The sequence below is a fragment of the Sarcophilus harrisii genome, chromosome 2 (genome assembly GCF_902635505.1).
Source record: "Sarcophilus harrisii chromosome 2, mSarHar1.11, whole genome shotgun sequence".
NCBI lineage: Eukaryota > Metazoa > Chordata > Mammalia > Dasyuromorphia > Dasyuridae > Sarcophilus > Sarcophilus harrisii.
Genome location: NC_045427.1, coordinates 475,567,833 through 475,583,903, shown reverse-complemented (window position 1 = coordinate 475,583,903; position 16,071 = coordinate 475,567,833). Strand labels below are relative to the sequence as shown.

Genomic DNA, 16,071 nt, shown 5'->3' with positions numbered 1-16,071 from the left:
CCAGGGTAGGACTAGAAACAATAGAGCTCTCCTAAAGTGCTTTAGATATATGAACTAATATCACTACTGGACTGTGAGTTTCATGAGGGCAAGAGCTGTGTTGTATGTACATTTTTTTCATCTTCCCTCATTTCTATTCATATAGAATAAGTTTAATAAATGATCATTGGATTAACTAATAAATAGACATTGTTATGGGCCACTGACTCCTTCAGTACCATGGACAAAGGCCAAATGTCCAGATTGGTTTTCTTGAATCTGTCATAGACCTCAAACTTGGTCAAGCATGTGGAGTCCTTAGGAACTGGCCCATCTTTTATGGATTGATCACATACTACTGACCACAGTGATCAATTGATTTCAGTTTTCAGGAGACCCTTCAGAGGCTGAAACTCATTGTGGAAGATGAGGATGAAGATGAGAGGAAGTATTTTTCAGCCTCCTAATTAGATTCCCAGAAAGGTATGAGAGGAAAGGTCAGCCATAACTACAAAGGCTTGACAGTAAATTATGCTTGTCACTTCTCAGCAAAGTGTTAGTAAACTGTAGTTGTAGGGAAAGACATATTTTCATAAATGGCTAATATTTTATTTGTTTTGCTGAACTCTAATTATTTGTTATAAGGGAGGGTTCTATGGGAGTGGAGGAAAGTAAGAAGTTCTATTGAGAAGTTACATCAATGTGAAGAATAACATCAACATAATATTTTTTTCTAAAAATAAAGTATAGCAAATATGAACTTGACTATGGGCTAGATCCCCAGGTTTATTTGGTGGCTGAGTCTGCAGAGGCAGTTAATAGATTGGCTATGGAAAATTTTCATTACATAAATTAGCATAAGAATTCCTAGGCATCTCCTGCACTTTTGGGATTCTCTTGACTTTGTCATAGCCATCTTTACCTTGAAAATTATAGTATGGTTCACAAGTGGACACCGCCTTTCTTTATGATCCATGAAGAAAAATCTCATATTTTAGCAGAGATTCTATGACCACTTGTGGGGAATATAACATTCCTGCTTTAGGTAGAGGTTGAACTAGGTAATTTCAGAGTTCTCTTCCATGTATGATACTCATGATTCTGAATTCCTCTAATTCAAGGGACAATTTCCTACCTTGGTCCAACCACAAGGTGTATCTTGAAAACAAAAGGGAGGCTGAGATCAGGAATCTGAAATGGGCATCAGAAAGCCACTAAGGGGGAAGTATTCAGCAAGAACTGTAGGAATGACCATGATTCTGGACACACAGCCACCTCCAGAGCACCATCTTCTGGCCAGAAAAGCCACCTTTCCCTCCAGAAAGAGAGCTTAGCTCTATACTGCTTAGAATCCCTGTTTGTTATGAAATAAAGGTAGTTAAATCATGAAAAACTAGCCTCATGATAAACATTCCTCAATTCTCTCAGGAAGAGGCCAATTCAGAGCTCCAACTTGGATCCTGAAACCTAGTGCTTCTAAAAATTGGATATTGGAAATCAATATTTGGTTATTTTACAATTCTCTAGGCCATTCTTGCAATCATATTTTTAATCCAGTTCAGAGTCCCATGTGGTGAGAGCTGGGACAATTTAGCTTAAGGGTGGAGGAGGGGAAAATCTCTTCTTTCCCAAGAATCCCCAAGACTTCAGATTTGTCTGTCCATACAAATTGAACTTGAGTTCAGTATTTAGCTCCCTAGGAAGGCTAATCCGTTCTGGATATCAGATTCCCATCTCCCAAGTGTTACCTTTGGACCAGAGATTTGGGCAGGGATAGCTTGCTGGTCTGTGAGACCTCTCAATAAACATGTATACACCCCTATCCTATCAGGTTCCCCTGTTCAATACACAGAATGTTAAAGATTGAAGGGAAACTTAGAACAAAAATAAAAACACAGAATATCAGAGTTGAAAGACCTTAGAATATAGAATATCAGATTTTGATGAGACGAGCAATAACCTGGTCCAACTTCATTATCTGGAAGGTGAAAGAAATCTGTGCTCCCACCTTGATGTTATTTTTAAAATATTTTTGACTCAAGGCAAATTAATACCATCTCTGCCTTCAGAGAGGCAGAATCTATTGATTAGTAGTACCTACCAGCTTGGGATGGAGGAAGAATCAGGCCCTCCAATCCCAGAACCCCATAAGAGACAATATTCCTCTCACTCTGGATCTTATTTCACCTATCAGCCTCCATATCCTGCCACCCTCACTCCCACTCCAATCTCCATAACAAAGATGCCTCTAGACCCACTGATAGCCTCCTCCATCTCCCTCCTGAGCCCTAGACTGTAAAAGATGAGTCCAGCAGAGTCCCCCGCCCCCTCACTGCAGAGCAAGTCAACCACCACCACTATCTCCGTGGCAACCAATGACTTAATTAACAGGCTGCAGTTCCATCTCCAAGACAACAGGACCCCAACAGCCACTGAGTCCCTAAGATTTGGTCTTGTCCCCTCTCCCCTGCTCCCACATTGAGGTCCAGGTCTAAAGTTTGAGAGGCATGAGCCTCCACCCTCAGTCTCAGACTCCTAGGAATCGGATATCTCTGGTTCATTGAGAGGGAGGAAAAGAGGGAGGAAATCTGTTGCCGTGGTAACAGCAGCCTTCTTCGTAACCAGTTTGTTGCCATGGAGATTTCCAGGCAACTCACCTTGTATGTGAGGTATGACTGAATGCCCTGACCTGTCTTGGATCCTATATATTGGGATAGGAGGTGGATATGTACAGAATGGAGTTGTGAGCATAGGCCATCTGCTCAGGGACATTCCTATCTTCTGGATTGATAACATTCTTTCTATGGTACAAATGGGGAAACTGAGGTGGAAGTAGTTCATTGGTTCCCTTTTTACTACATCACTGTCATTCTCTCCATGAAGAAACAGAAGCAGAATAGTATCTGCTCCTTCATTGCATATCCCAATCATTCTTCCCATGGTACTGATGGAGAAGACAGGTAGCATGGCTTAGTAATAATCTTTCTTGAGTGAAGATCTGTTTTCAACTTCTTTTCATACATATTGATGTTGTGACCCTGGGCAAGTCACTTAACCTTTCAATGCCCATTGCAAAGCAGATATTAGTTGCATCTGTAGATAATTTTCTCACTGGGAGTTCCTTCATTGATAAAGCATAAGTCCAATCCAAAATAAAATATTTGAGGAAAACAAGCTATAAAGAACTTCACTAGTTCAAAGGAAATTGTTAATAAAAGAACTGAGGACTAGGATAGAGCCTAAGGTTCATACACTACTGCCTACCAAATTCTCCTATGCATAGTACAGATTTTCCCTTAGAATCCAAGCTATATTTAGGGCAGAATTCTGCAGTCTGCAGGATTAACTCTTATCCCAGCATGAAATCTCCAAAAGAGTACCTATTTCCTCTTCTTTCTACAAATGCTTTAACTTCAGTCCTCCAAAAGAGCCCCTTCTCTTTTTCAAATGGAAGGAATAGAGAGTTTCTTTCCACTTAGGATAGAGATGGATCAGAAACAGCCAGAGCAAAGTGTCAGGCAGATGTTCCAGGAGCAATCACTTCTATACTTCCCATATAAGTAATATATGAGAAGGTGGATAGTTAAATCTGTTTTAAGTTTTTTGAGGATTAAATGGTTGTTTGAGTCATCTCAAAAGAGTGAATCTCAGATATGAGACATGGCAACAGATAGAGACATAGATAGGTACACACCTAAACATAATTACATACAAACAAATATTGACTCACCATGCCTTGCTCAATTAGCTTTCATTTGTTCTCCTGGGGCTCATAGTCAGGGAATGGGATCAAGAGGGAGGGATCTATCTGAAGTGGTGGTGGGGATTATGTTCTAAGATTTCATAGAACATTGAAAATATCCCTTTGATCCCTAAGTGTGGGATGAAAATACTACCCCACTCTTCTAACATAACTTGCATATATGGACACTCATCCCATACCATTCCCACCTCCAGGAAGTCACCATCATTAGCTACACCTACTTTCCAGAAATCACAGAGACAAGTTTGTATATGCACATGCCACACAAACTAGACAGAAATGCCACATCTTTTACATGTACAAGGATATACTTAAGGCAGTTTTCTCAATCATACTAGTCCATACGCAATCTATATAATACTAAGGCCCAAATATTTGTATTTTTATACCTCCCTACCCCCAAATATCCATAGGCTATACACACACACACACACACACACACACACACCAGGTCATGAGCAGAAACAATCAGAACACATCTGGGATGAATATATTCTCAGTCCTTGTACCCACATAATAGCATACAAACTTACACATCATTCCACATACACACTGGGGTTTATATGGGCATTTGTATAGTGCTCACAGAATGAATCAAATTTCCAGAGGGAAGGGACACTAGGACAGGAAAGAAGAAGAAATGTTTGATTGTAAGTGTGTGCTGCATCATAGAAACATTAGGTTCAGCCTCAAGTATATCAGACCACCAATTCAGTCCAATTCAAAGAGGAGGAAGGAAAAAGAGGAAATGAAGATGAGGATTAAGATGTAGCTAGTGAGCAAAACTAGAACAAAACCAAAAGATGAAAAGAGAACTGGCCCATCCTAGGTGGAAAGTAGACATGCTGAGTAACTAGGTAAGGTGTTGTTAGGGCATAGTAGAGTAAGGTCCTTTTGGATAGCTAGTTAGAGAGCCAAAAAGAGAATCACATCCAAGGAAAAGTGGCCCTACCACTTCGAAACAGCTGGCCAGGGGCAGGTGTTTTCTCTAGTGAGTGTACTAGTGAATGTAAGTGGTCTAGGATCCTATTACCCTATTCCAGAGTGTCAACCTAGTGCCTAGTCAAGACCTTAGGCATTACTGAGTTCACACCCCTTCTGTTTTGCAGGTGGATATATGAGGCCTGGAGAAGAAAAGAATTTGTCCCAGGTCATGTAGCCAGTTAATATAACTTAAGGGAGAGGCAAGAAAGAGGAGAAGGATGCGGTTTTCTTGAAAGAAGGGAAATTGAGGGACGTTCCTCCTCTCCCACAGGGAGAAACTGAAGCACAGGACGATTTGCAAGCAAAGGCCAGGAGAGAAAATAGGATCCTAAGGCCCAAGCCTAAGGTCCAGATTCTTTCTGGCTCTCCGGGAAAGCTGAATGGTGGCGAGGAGGGCAAGGGTTCCTCGAGTCCCTCAACCGCTTGTCAGGTGTCTTGATGGCTCCAAAAAAAACCTGGAGTCCTTCGTCTAGCCTGGAATGCGAATTTTTTCCCTAAAAGATCCATCCCATTCTAAAACCAGGCTCATGTCCATCCTAAACCCCAGCTAGTTCCCGCCCCTTCCCCATTTAAATCCTCCCCTTTTAGACTTCCTTCTTTCAGCCTAATCCACCCTATCTATCCCCTCTGGGCCAATTCACCGAACCAAATTCCCAGAGCGCTCAACCCCGCCCTTTCTAAAGGCCCTGCCCACTTCGAGTTAGCCCCGCCCCTTCTTCCCAAGGCCATTCATCAGGTTAGTCCCCACCCCTTGGCTCTGGCCCCGCCCTTTCTCCCCAGGTCAGCCGAGCCCCGCCTCTTTTCCTTTCGGTCCCTGACAGCTGTCCTCCGAGCCTCGGCTACCTTTGGCGTCTTCTCCCCGGCAACCCTGCGGGTCGGGGTCCAAGTAGGGGCCCGGGCTGGAGGACCCCTGATGAACCATAGGGGACAGAGAAGTGACTGTGAACCTCCGACTCATGGTGCGTGTGGCGTGGAGGTCAGCAGTGGGGAGTTCAGGTACTAGGTGCTCAGGTCTGGACCGAGAGCTTTTAAGGCGCTGCAGCCGGGTCTCCTGGAGGGAGACTGAGCCGCTCCCCCACCCCCAGCCCAGCTACCGCTACTCGCCTCGCAGGGTCCTAGCGCCCTGTACTCTCTTGCTCGGTCTTTTCGAAAAGACAGCCCCAAGCATAGGAAAACGTGCGGGTATATTTGACTGGGGTAGGATGGAGGAGCGCAGAGAGGTGGTTGACTCTGATTCAACACAGGTCAGGCTCCTCTTTCCAGTCAAAAGGAATCTTCTCTCTGTTCCGTTAAATCTTAAAACACCTCCCCCCACCACTACTACACACAGACCCCTCCCCCTCAGTCCTTTCCCCGATCATGGCCCCAAGAGGACAAACGAAATCCGATTGAGCAAGGCTTTGAAAATCCGAGTTTATTAGCAACATTCCCGACTGGGAGGAAGGAACTGGACCTGCCCTGCCCTGCCTCCCGCTGCGGGCCGGCCCGCACCTCCCGCTCCTTTCAGATCCCCATTTGCACAGCAAAACTTCGTCTTCTCCTTCCTCAGCTCTTATACCCACTTTCTCTGAGAGCATCCATGGAGAGCTGAAAGGTTACTCCTCTGGGCAGTTCAGGAGGTCGTAGGTCACGTAGCCCACCTGATCCACCTTATTCACCTGGTCCCGAAGGTTCACTCGCCAGAAGTAGCGGTCCTGGCAGAAGTACGCATTTTCTAATGGGGGAAGTGAATAGGAAATGTGAAGATAGTATCTCAGATATAAAAAGGGATCTCAGAAGTCACCTATTTTAATCTCCCCACCCAGTGACAGAATGTCCTCTACAATCCAGTCTTCCACCGATTGGGACGAATCTCCTTATTGCAATCTTAACAAGGGTTATCTAGACTCTATTTGAATATCTCAGAAGGTGGGGAGCTCACTACTAAGAAAAAAAAAAGGCAGCTAGATCTATTGTTTGAAATTTTTGGAAGGGCTCCCTTTTTACTGAGCTGAAATTTGTCTTCCTGTAAATTTCCCTTCATTGCCCAAGTGTGAGACTTTTTTCTTATGATAATTCTTCAGATACTCTAAATCTCTTCTCCAGGCTAAACATCCTCCAATTTCTTCAACCTATTCCTCTATAACATGAGTTCTCATCCTGGTCATTCTCTGGAAAGGCTACAGTTTTTCAATGTTCTTCCTAAAATAAAGTTCTCAGTACTCCTAATAGCATTTGATCAAGTCAGAGAACAATGGGAATAATTACCTCTTTGATTCTGGACATTAGACTTTGAATCATGGAGACTGAGATTTGTTTAGCTGCCACATGACAGAAATGACTCATATGGAACTTGCTATAAACCCTACCACTGTTATCACCCTGTGTTGGCTAGCCACATTTTCCCCCCAATATAGATATACTAAAGATTTTTAGAATCCAAGTGCAGAACTTTATATTTATCCTCATTAGAGTTAAATTTATTAGAGTAAATCCAACAGTCCTATAGACTTTTCCCTTGGCTATCCAACACGTTAACATCTCTTCCCAGTTTTTGTATCATCTCCAAATTTGATAAGCATTAACTCTATCTGTAGGTCAAAAAAAGGAAATTAGCTTAGTCTAATAGAGCTTGTTTTGAGTGAACCTTGATTGGCTCCTGATGATCACTGCTTCTCTTTGCTCTAAATTGCTTACACACTATTTTTTAATAATGCCTTCTAGAAAATGAATTCTTCACCTTCTTTATATCATGACTGCCTTTGGCAATCTAGTGAAGTCTATGGATCTCTTCAGAATCATGTTTTTAAACTAATCAAATAAAATACATAGATTACAAAGGAAGCCAATTCTATTGGAATAAAGATGTATTTTCCCCCATCTGGATTCATGACCCCCTGAATTCTATCTTACAGACCACTTGGAGTCTGTGGATCCAAGATTAAAAACTCCTGTTCTAGAAGGTTTTCAATAATTATAAACTGATTGATCTATACTTTATTTTTATTTTTATTGCCCCCAATTATAAATATTCCCAAGTCAATTCTACCCTTTCCTTCTCAAATGACAAATCCTGTTTGACCTCATGAGGATCATAGGGAAAGGGGGCAGAGAATGTAGAGAAAGTCTTGGAGTAACAGGACATAGAGAAGAGACCTTGATTCCTTACCTTGATACAGGAAAACATCATGAGAGTTCTCTGGTACTCCAGGAAACATATCCTCCACAGGGTAAGGTTCACTTTGGTCTACCTTTTGCTTCTTCAGATCCAACCTTGAAATAAAATATTGGATTTCTGTCCCAACCTACCCTAAGCATTCCACTGCCCAATCACCTTGCTCTGTTCAAACTCTCTTTTACCTCCAAAATTTATTCTCGTTGAACAATAGCACCTTGCCCCCATTACGTTGAATGGCACCAGTTATACTTTGCACTCTGGAATTCAAACCCAGTTTCTGCAGTCGTCGGGGACCCAGAACTGACTGACCTGTGTATATCCACACCTGCTGGCCTGCAGAAAGTAAGAGAGAAACTAAGGACCTACATCCAAAAGAAATTTTGGAAGATTAGGATAATATAATAGAAAGAGTGCTGGATTTGGAATCAAGAGACCTGGATTTGAATCTGTTCTAACACTTATTTAGCTGTATGATCATGAGAAAGTCATAAAATCTTTCTGAGCTTCCTTATCTGTAAAATGAAGGGGAGGGAAGGAAGGAGAGTCATATTTTGCCTACTTCACAAAACTATAATGAAGAAAAAAACTTTATAAACTTTAAAGTATTATAAGAAAGTGAGTTATTTATTATTGTTAGGTGTAAAAGAAATTCTATTCCCATGGTACTTTGTACTTTTGAATTTTCCAAGGGAAAGGGAGAGACAGTGAGGTATGATGAAAAGAGGGCTTCCTTGGAGATCAATTCTTATTCTAATTCTGCTATTAGCTATTTTAATGTAACCAGGGACAAATCACAATCTGCAAAATGAGAAGTTTGACCTAGATGGTTTCTGAACTCCCGTCCATTTTCATAGGTCATGAACCTACATTTTATCTGGGTTACAGAGTTATTATCCCAGTCCAGAGTGGATAGGGTAATGACTTTGTATGGCATGTATAAATCATACAGGCGCTCATCCATTAAGGACCTGTCTGATGGGGAGGGCTCCTGGAAGCTTGTTGGGGGAGGAGTTCCCTAGTCTTTACCTGCGAAGAAGAAGAGTTTCTTAGTCAGTGGATCTTCGAAAGCTGTGTCCAGTTTTGGGGGCAATGCAGGCCAGGTCTTGGCGATGAAGAAAGGTCCTTGAGCCCGTCTCCTGGAGCCCTGCTGGATTCGCCAATACCGCCTGGGGAAGAAAAGAGGACAGCAGGGGGCGCTCAGTCACAACTCAGGGTATTTCCTCCCAGAACTGCATCCAAGTCCCCTCTCAATGGTCCCAGACCCCTTTGCTCACCCGTCTTTAAAGAAGTGAAGTTGGCCCCCGATCTCAGCGATGGCGTCGAATATCTGGACGCCACAAACGTCATCAGCTGGATCAAAAGGCCCAGTGGGAGGCACAGTGGGGTTGGCTGTGGGAGGACCGGTGGGACCAGCAGTGGGGGGTGCTGAGGGTCGAGCGGTAGGAGGACCAGTGGGTCTGACAGTGGGGGGCAGGGTGGGGCAGGCATTGGCCTGGGTGGTAGAATCTGGCTCTAAAGGATTGGAGGTCGGAGGTTTGGGTTCCGGCTCAATCCTAGAACCTGAAGATAGGAACACAAGAATGGAATAAGACTCTTCTTCTCAATCATTATCCCTCTCTCAATGCTCATTACCCAATTCCACAGGTAATGTGGTGCCTTTCCTATCACCATCTTTCAATATGTAGATATTGAAATCAGGATGCTTTCTCACCATTTGGATGTTGGTTCCCTGCCCCCTTTCACAACATAACCAGATAGGGTATCACCCTCACCGTACAGATATTGAATTCCCTCTATGTCATCCGGATGCAATGGGGGTTCCTCGGTAAAAGAGTACATTGGGAACATCAACGCTTCCCGCACAGCTGAGTGATCCAAGCCCAGTGCATGCCCAAACTCGTGTGCTGCCACAAGGAATAAACTGTACCCTGAACGAGGAACGGAGAAGGAAGAAAGGGTTCAGCCTCTCGCACCCTGTTCCCTCCCCCTCCCATCCTCACTTCATCCCTTCCTAGCCTCTGAAACTTTTTACTATTCACCCTTCATGTGAGGCTGTTTTAGCTGGAGTTATTCCTATGAGATACTTATCCTATACATCCTACACACCTCTATCGGAGCAGAATCCCCACTTGCGGTCACGGTCGAAGTCATCGGTTGTCGCACACCAGAGGCGACCGTCAGTGCGGCCCTCACTGGTGCAGGCGGAGTATTCTCGATTCAGGAAAGTGAAGGGAAAGACGCAGGGTTCCCCTTGGGAGTTGCCTCCAATTACCGCAGTATCTGTGGAAGTAGAGTCTGGAGGTGAGGGGGACAAGGGCGGGGAGGAAGACATTCTCCTTCGGGAAGATTAGGTGGGGAGAAGTGCACTGGAAGGCAGAATCAGCGTACCTCGGTTGGGACAGAAGCCATAACGCTTGTCCTGATCGTAACTGGAGGTGGTAGCGCACCAGCGATAGCCGTCAGAGCGTCCTTCGGTGGTACAGGCAGTGTAGGAACGACCCTCAAAGGTGAAGGGGAACACGCAGGGCTCTCCATTGGCGTTACCATCCAGGGTGTAGAGCACTAGAGTCAAGAAGCAATACTGAGATTCGGTTCCCTCTCACTTTCGTTCACTAGCTAGAACTTGAGAGTTAGAACCTCAGCACCTAGATCTGAGGAAGCCCAAGGAGGAGCCACTATCTCCCCACCCCCTTCTTCTCATGTTTTCCTCACTTTCTTTTCACCTCCCCCCTCCCCCCAAGCAAAGCATCTAGACCCGCAGCTCACATTCACTGGGGCAGAAGCCCCAGAGCCGGTCAGTGTCGTAGTCAGCAGTAGTGCTGCACCAGAGTAGCCCATCAGAGCGGCCTTCGGTGGTGCAGGAAGAGAAAGAACGGCCCTCGAAGATAAAGGGAAAGTGGCAGGGGGAGCCATCTGCGTTCCCGAACCGCGTTTGGACCACTGAAAGGAAAGGAGGAACAGAAATTAGGTCGTACTGGGCCTTTCCAAGGAAGAGACTTACCCGGGAAAAGAAGAGATGCAAAATTCAGTGAGGAAGGATGGGGAAGAGAGGGAGGGGAGCGCATACGAAGTCTCACCGACGCCTTTGCCCAGGGTCCAGAACTCGTCGTCGTCAAAATGGGCATCTCCTTGGATTCCTGGGCCGGGGGGGAAAGCATGAGCCAAGAGCCCATCTTTCCCGTCGAAAGGATATCCATCACCATGTTCTGACAAAGAAAAAAGGAAAGGACCGGGTCAATCTGAGGCTGCAGGAAGGGAGTATAGATGCCCATTTTTACTTTCCGCTCACCCTTTGCCCCACCACAACGTTCAGTTGATTGTTCCCTCACCTTTGGTCCCAAACCTAATAAGGATGTCCGCGTCCCCACTACTGAGACGAGTGAAGGTGAGTGGGGTCACGCTACTCCACAGAGCAAAGGCTCGTTTGAAAGCGTCATCCGTCACCTCAGGAGGCAGGTCTGGGGAGTAATTCTGGACCCTGCAGGGAGGTGAGAGAATCAAGAAAGAGCGCAGGAGTGCTAGTACACACACACACACACACACACACACACACACACACACACCACCGGAACTGTTAGACCGGGAAGAAACCTTAGAAATCCTCTCGCCGTTCTGACTATTTTCAAAAGAGGAGCCAAGCCCAAAGCGGGGGACTGTATAAGGTCATATAACAAGTTAGTGCCAGAGCTGGGACTGAAGGCCAGATCTCCTAATTTCTCGTCTTGTGCTCTTTCCACCACACCAGATTGCCTCTCTGGCCCCAAGAGTTCCTGCTATCGGACTGCTCCCTCACTCCCCACCCCCTGACTCCTCTTCCCGCTAACCGATAGGTGATGTTCTGATGTTTCCACTTGAGCTCGTTCTGGAAGGTTTGGAATCCGCCCACGTCGGGTACACCGCAGCGTGGAGCGCGCATTGCTGCTATAGTGGCGCTGTCCAGCTCTCCTGTCTCGGGTAGGGCCAGCTGACGCTGGAGTTTACTTAGCGCATTCTTCAAAATAGACTCGGTGCCATTCAGCATCCCTAGGGGGATGTAGCCGTAACGATACAGGTATTCCTGGTGGAAAATGATTGACAGTTGACCGTCCTAATCCTCTCCCATAAGCGGGCCCCAATTTCTGCCCTTTATAGTCCCTGGGCACATATTCCCTAATGCCAGTCAGCCCTCCTACATGCCAAAACCTATCTTCTGGCACACCCCACACTCCTCGTTTAGGTCCTAGTTCATTCCCCAGTATCCTGGGCATACTCCTGACCTACTTATTCCCTGTCCATTTTTTCTTTCCTCTTTCCTCCTGTCCTATCTCTCAAGTCCGTTGGGCGGGCCAGTTGCCTACCTCAGCGAATTGCTCATTTGTAAGATGGTTGGTTTTCTCTCCTGGGAAGTGAATCAGGACAGGCCCCGCCGAGGGGTGCTTTCGAGGGGCAGCTGAGCAGCAGCCCAGCACTAAGAGCATCAGATTAAGGAAAGGCCAAAGCAGTTTCATGGTGAGTTGTCTAGGAGCCTGGGCCCAAAGGGGCAGAAGGGGCTTTATAGAACAGAGGATGAGTCAGGGGGCAGGCAGAAAGGAAGGAGGGGCAGGAACTCCGCCCCTTTCACTCTCCTCTTCAAGTCTGCCAATAGTGAGTCAGGAGATTCAAAAGTCTCTATCTGTCTGGGGGGCTTTTCTTCCACTGAGGTTCACATTTGACCCTCTTTGCCTAGTTTCAGCCCTCATAACTATGCCTTTTCTCTCACCACTCTCTTTTAACTGGGGTTTGATTTGTTGAGTCAGGACTGCACATGCAGGAAATCACAGCCAAGCTGAAGGAGTTTGGGCACAACAGGATAAATCTGAGGTTTTCCAAATTGCAGAGTCTGTGAGAACAGCATAAGGTGGATGAAGTCAGTGGGTTCAGGGTCCCACTGGAAACAGAGAGTTCAGCATATTTTGGGGTCTTCTGGGGATGGTCTCTATTCAAGGGAGGGAGATTGATGAAGAAGAAAATGTTCTGTATTAAGAATTTAAAATATCTGGGTTAGAAGCCTCCTCTACTATTTGCTACCTGAGTGAAATAAATAAAATAATTCTCTTGTCTAGGTTTCAGTTTCCTAATTGCTAAACCTACCTCACTAAGTTCTTGCCTTCATTAAGTGAGATAATAGATGTTAAGCAACTCTTACATTGACAAGAAATGTATGGTTTACTCTTAATTTATTTGAGATAATAAGCTCCATGAGGGATTGTCTTTTGCCCAGCATTTAGTGCAATGCCTGGCACATAGTAAGTGCTTAATGAACATTTGTTAAATTTAATTGAATTGCTGCTCTCTTTTGTCTCTCTCTCATATATATATCACATAACATATTCCTTCTCCTTCTGGAGGAGCAATTGGGTACAACAGAAAGGGCCTTGGGTTGAGATTCAGAAAAAAGATCCAGACTCTAGTGACTACTATGACATAAACTTGCGGTGTCACCTTGGGTAAGTCATCTCTAAGACTCAAGTTTCCCAATCAGTAAAATGAGAATCCCTTCCAGCCCTATGCAGGAGTGACAGTCTGCTGACTACTCTCACCTTCCCACAGATGGAGAATTTCTACCCTAATTAGTAGAGTCAACTGGGAGTTAGGTGAGGCTGGAGAAGAGAGGAGGTTATAAAGGGCTTCCAAGATGAAATGTTATTGTTCCTGGAAAATGCTTTAAGAACTATATAAATATGAGATGTCACTAATAATAAACCTGCCTGGTAGATAGTACTAGGATTATTCCCATTTTACAGATTTGCAACTTCCTGCAAAGAAGCATATTTATCATTATTACCATTTGATAAAGGAAAAAAATGGAGGTTCAGAGGACAGTGATTGAGTTTTGATTCAAAGCCTTATGCTCTTTCTATACCAAGCTTTCCCTTTGAGTTTTAGTTTTTTCATATATAAACTCAAGAATAATTGTCCTTGTACTATGTACCTGATAGGTTTGTTATGCATATTAAATGAGATCATGGGTCTTCATAAACTATAAAGTTCCTTATAAGTATAAGGTATGGTTAAGAATGTAATTGTTTACATTATGTGTTCTGATGGGTGGTATATAGAGTTGGTCCATCGGTATATTTATCCTGGAAAGAAACTGAGGATGGATAGTGATTTAGGATCAGAAGGGGATAAATTCATGTTCAATCTCTTCAGTACACATACCATACCACTGAAATGTATTTCTAGTGCCTTCCTCTATCATACACCTATGTGGAGATCAAACTAGATTGCTTTGGGGGAAATTCTCCAAGCTTCTTCCTGAATCAATCTCATGTTTTAACATCCACATTCTATATATACTTCAAAACTGCAAAGCATGGAATATGGCAGTCTTTAAAGGATAAAAATTGTAGGTCACCCAAAAGGCAGTGAAAAGACCAATGGTGGGGGTGAATAGACTGCAGTATATTACCAATAAAAAAATGTAAAGGAGAAGTGGTGTAAAAATTATTAGAGAAATGGATGACCAGACAAGAAGATGGATCTGTTATATAGAAAAAACACATGGATATCTTTTATGCCCCATTGATATCCATTGTCAAGGTCCCCAGCATGAGGGGTGGACCCCTGTAGCAAGGAAAAACATAGACAAATATCACACAGGATGGGAAGGCATGATTTGGTTATCTACATAGAAGTATCAAGGTTTTCATCCTGCAACTTTTTTCAATCCCTCTTCCCAGGAAAGGAATATATAGCTATAAGGTTACTTCCTGGTCCCCCAGGCCTGTATCCCAGACTGGTGTGGGGGAAGTGGGGTAGAATTTAGGAGAACCTGAGGAGAGTTCTGCTTTCAACACTGAGAGGAAGTGGTTCTGGTTACCACACACACACCCCACTTCCTCCCACCCTGCCTCCCTTACCCAAACCCACACTAAAGAGTCTATCTGGTATCTTGGGTCAAGGGAAACAGGGAACAGGATACAACCCTTGGTCCCACACTCCCCCTCTCTCAACCCAGGGTCAAGATCTTGATTTGAGGCCCCAGCTGAGGCCAGGTCATGGAACAGGCACCCTGGGGGCCTGAGATTGCAAAAGAGGGGGCAGGGGAATTCTATGAATCCTTTGGCTTGGGGCCTTCTGGATCTGAACTGATTGGAGCCCTGGGATTCTGAGTCAGCATCCTCACCCAAGAGGTGGGATGACACAGCCTGCCAGGGTGTTATTAATAACTTTAACACCCTCCCCCCCACCCTCATGAACACTCAATGCCCCAGTCACTAGAACAAGATCAGCCTCACGAGGTGGATTCCACATGGGGATCTCTTCCCCCTAGGGCAGAGTGATGAACCCTGTGCCTCCTTTACTAGCTCTGGCATCAGGCTCTGAGGAGGGGCAAGGCAACTGCTTCTTTGATGCCCTTGGGGCTTGGGCCAGGAAGTGGAGGAGACACCTATGTCTGGGGAGAATATTAATAACAACTCCCCTTTCTATAACACTTTAAGATTTATAAAGCTTTTCCCTGAGCAACAATCCTGTCAGGTAGGGAGTGTATTACTATCTCCATTTTATAAAAGAGAAAATAAAGAGAGGGGAAGTACCTGAACAATGTCACATGATTGAAGTTAGAATGTTGGAGTTAGAACTCCCATCCAGCTTCTCCTGACCCTGAACAAAGACTTCTTTGGAAATTACATTACAAATTTCTTGTGCTTTGGGGGTGCTAGACAGAGCCTTTGGAAAGCACTAGTTTCAACAGTGCTGCTAGTCCAACACAAAAAGGAGCCCTCTGGTTTTTATGTCATTTGAATATCATTAACTTCGTGTATATTTAACATCAGCCCATGCTGAATTACTTTAGTGTCCATTATCTTTCAGCACCTAATCAGTCAGGACGCTCCAGAGGGGAAACTGAAGCCTAAGGCAAGTGGTCAGTCTCCACTGTGTCCTACCTAAGAGCTAACCAACACTTTCTATATTTGGAAGGGAGAGAAGTGTCTTGAGTTCCTGGAAATTCTGGAACCAGGGGAATTTGTCTATCCGTATTGTGGTATAACAGAAAGACTGTTGGACCTTGAGTCAGGAGAGGCCTGGATTTGAATCCCAAGCCTGACACTGGCTGTGTGATTATGAGCAAGTCATTTAATTTCTTTGAGTTTCCTTATCTGTAAATTAACCTACTTCACGAATTGTTATGAGGATCAAAGTATAATGTATGTAAAATGCTTTG

General features: G+C 44.5%; 2 protein-coding genes across 2 annotated transcripts in view; both read right to left on the bottom strand.

The window, feature by feature from the left end:
* SLC12A5 (solute carrier family 12 member 5) overlaps nucleotides 1-5,699 on the bottom strand; it is a 41,418-nt gene extending 35,719 nt beyond the window's left edge. Inside the window, exon 1 of the mRNA XM_031954585.1 lies at nucleotides 5,546-5,699. Coding sequence (XP_031810445.1) covers nucleotides 5,546-5,684 — 139 coding nt within the window. The 5' untranslated portion in view covers nucleotides 5,685-5,699. The remainder of the gene's footprint in view (nucleotides 1-5,545) is intronic.
* A 421-nt stretch (nucleotides 5,700-6,120) lies between these two features.
* Nucleotides 6,121-12,385, bottom strand: MMP9 (matrix metallopeptidase 9). Its single transcript, XM_031954587.1, has 13 exons — nucleotides 12,221-12,385; nucleotides 11,708-11,940; nucleotides 11,213-11,361; nucleotides 10,961-11,089; nucleotides 10,650-10,823; nucleotides 10,272-10,445; nucleotides 9,990-10,163; nucleotides 9,656-9,811; nucleotides 9,158-9,443; nucleotides 8,910-9,049; nucleotides 8,066-8,216; nucleotides 7,875-7,978; nucleotides 6,121-6,440 (listed from the first exon to the last, which is right to left on the bottom strand). The coding sequence occupies exons 1-13, from the start codon at nucleotides 12,368-12,370 to the stop codon at nucleotides 6,322-6,324; spliced, it is 2,139 nt and encodes a 712-aa protein (XP_031810447.1). The 5' UTR covers nucleotides 12,371-12,385; the 3' UTR covers nucleotides 6,121-6,321.
* Nucleotides 12,386-16,071: the final 3,686 nt, after the last annotated feature.

What these genes read in the sequence shown, in the direction of transcription:
- MMP9 (XM_031954587.1), bottom strand. Translation starts at nt 12,370, where the DNA reads ATGAAACTGCTTTGGCCTTTCCTTAATCTGATGCTCTTAGTGCTGGGC. An exon ending in TATTAGGTTTGGGACCAAAG is followed by an intron (nt 11,090 to 11,212) that starts GTGAGGGAACAA and finishes TTTCTTTGTCAG; the next exon opens with AACATGGTGATGGATATCCT. An exon ending in GGGATTCTGCTCCGATAGAG is followed by an intron (nt 9,812 to 9,989) that starts GTGTGTAGGATG and finishes TTCCTCGTTCAG; the next exon opens with GGTACAGTTTATTCCTTGTG.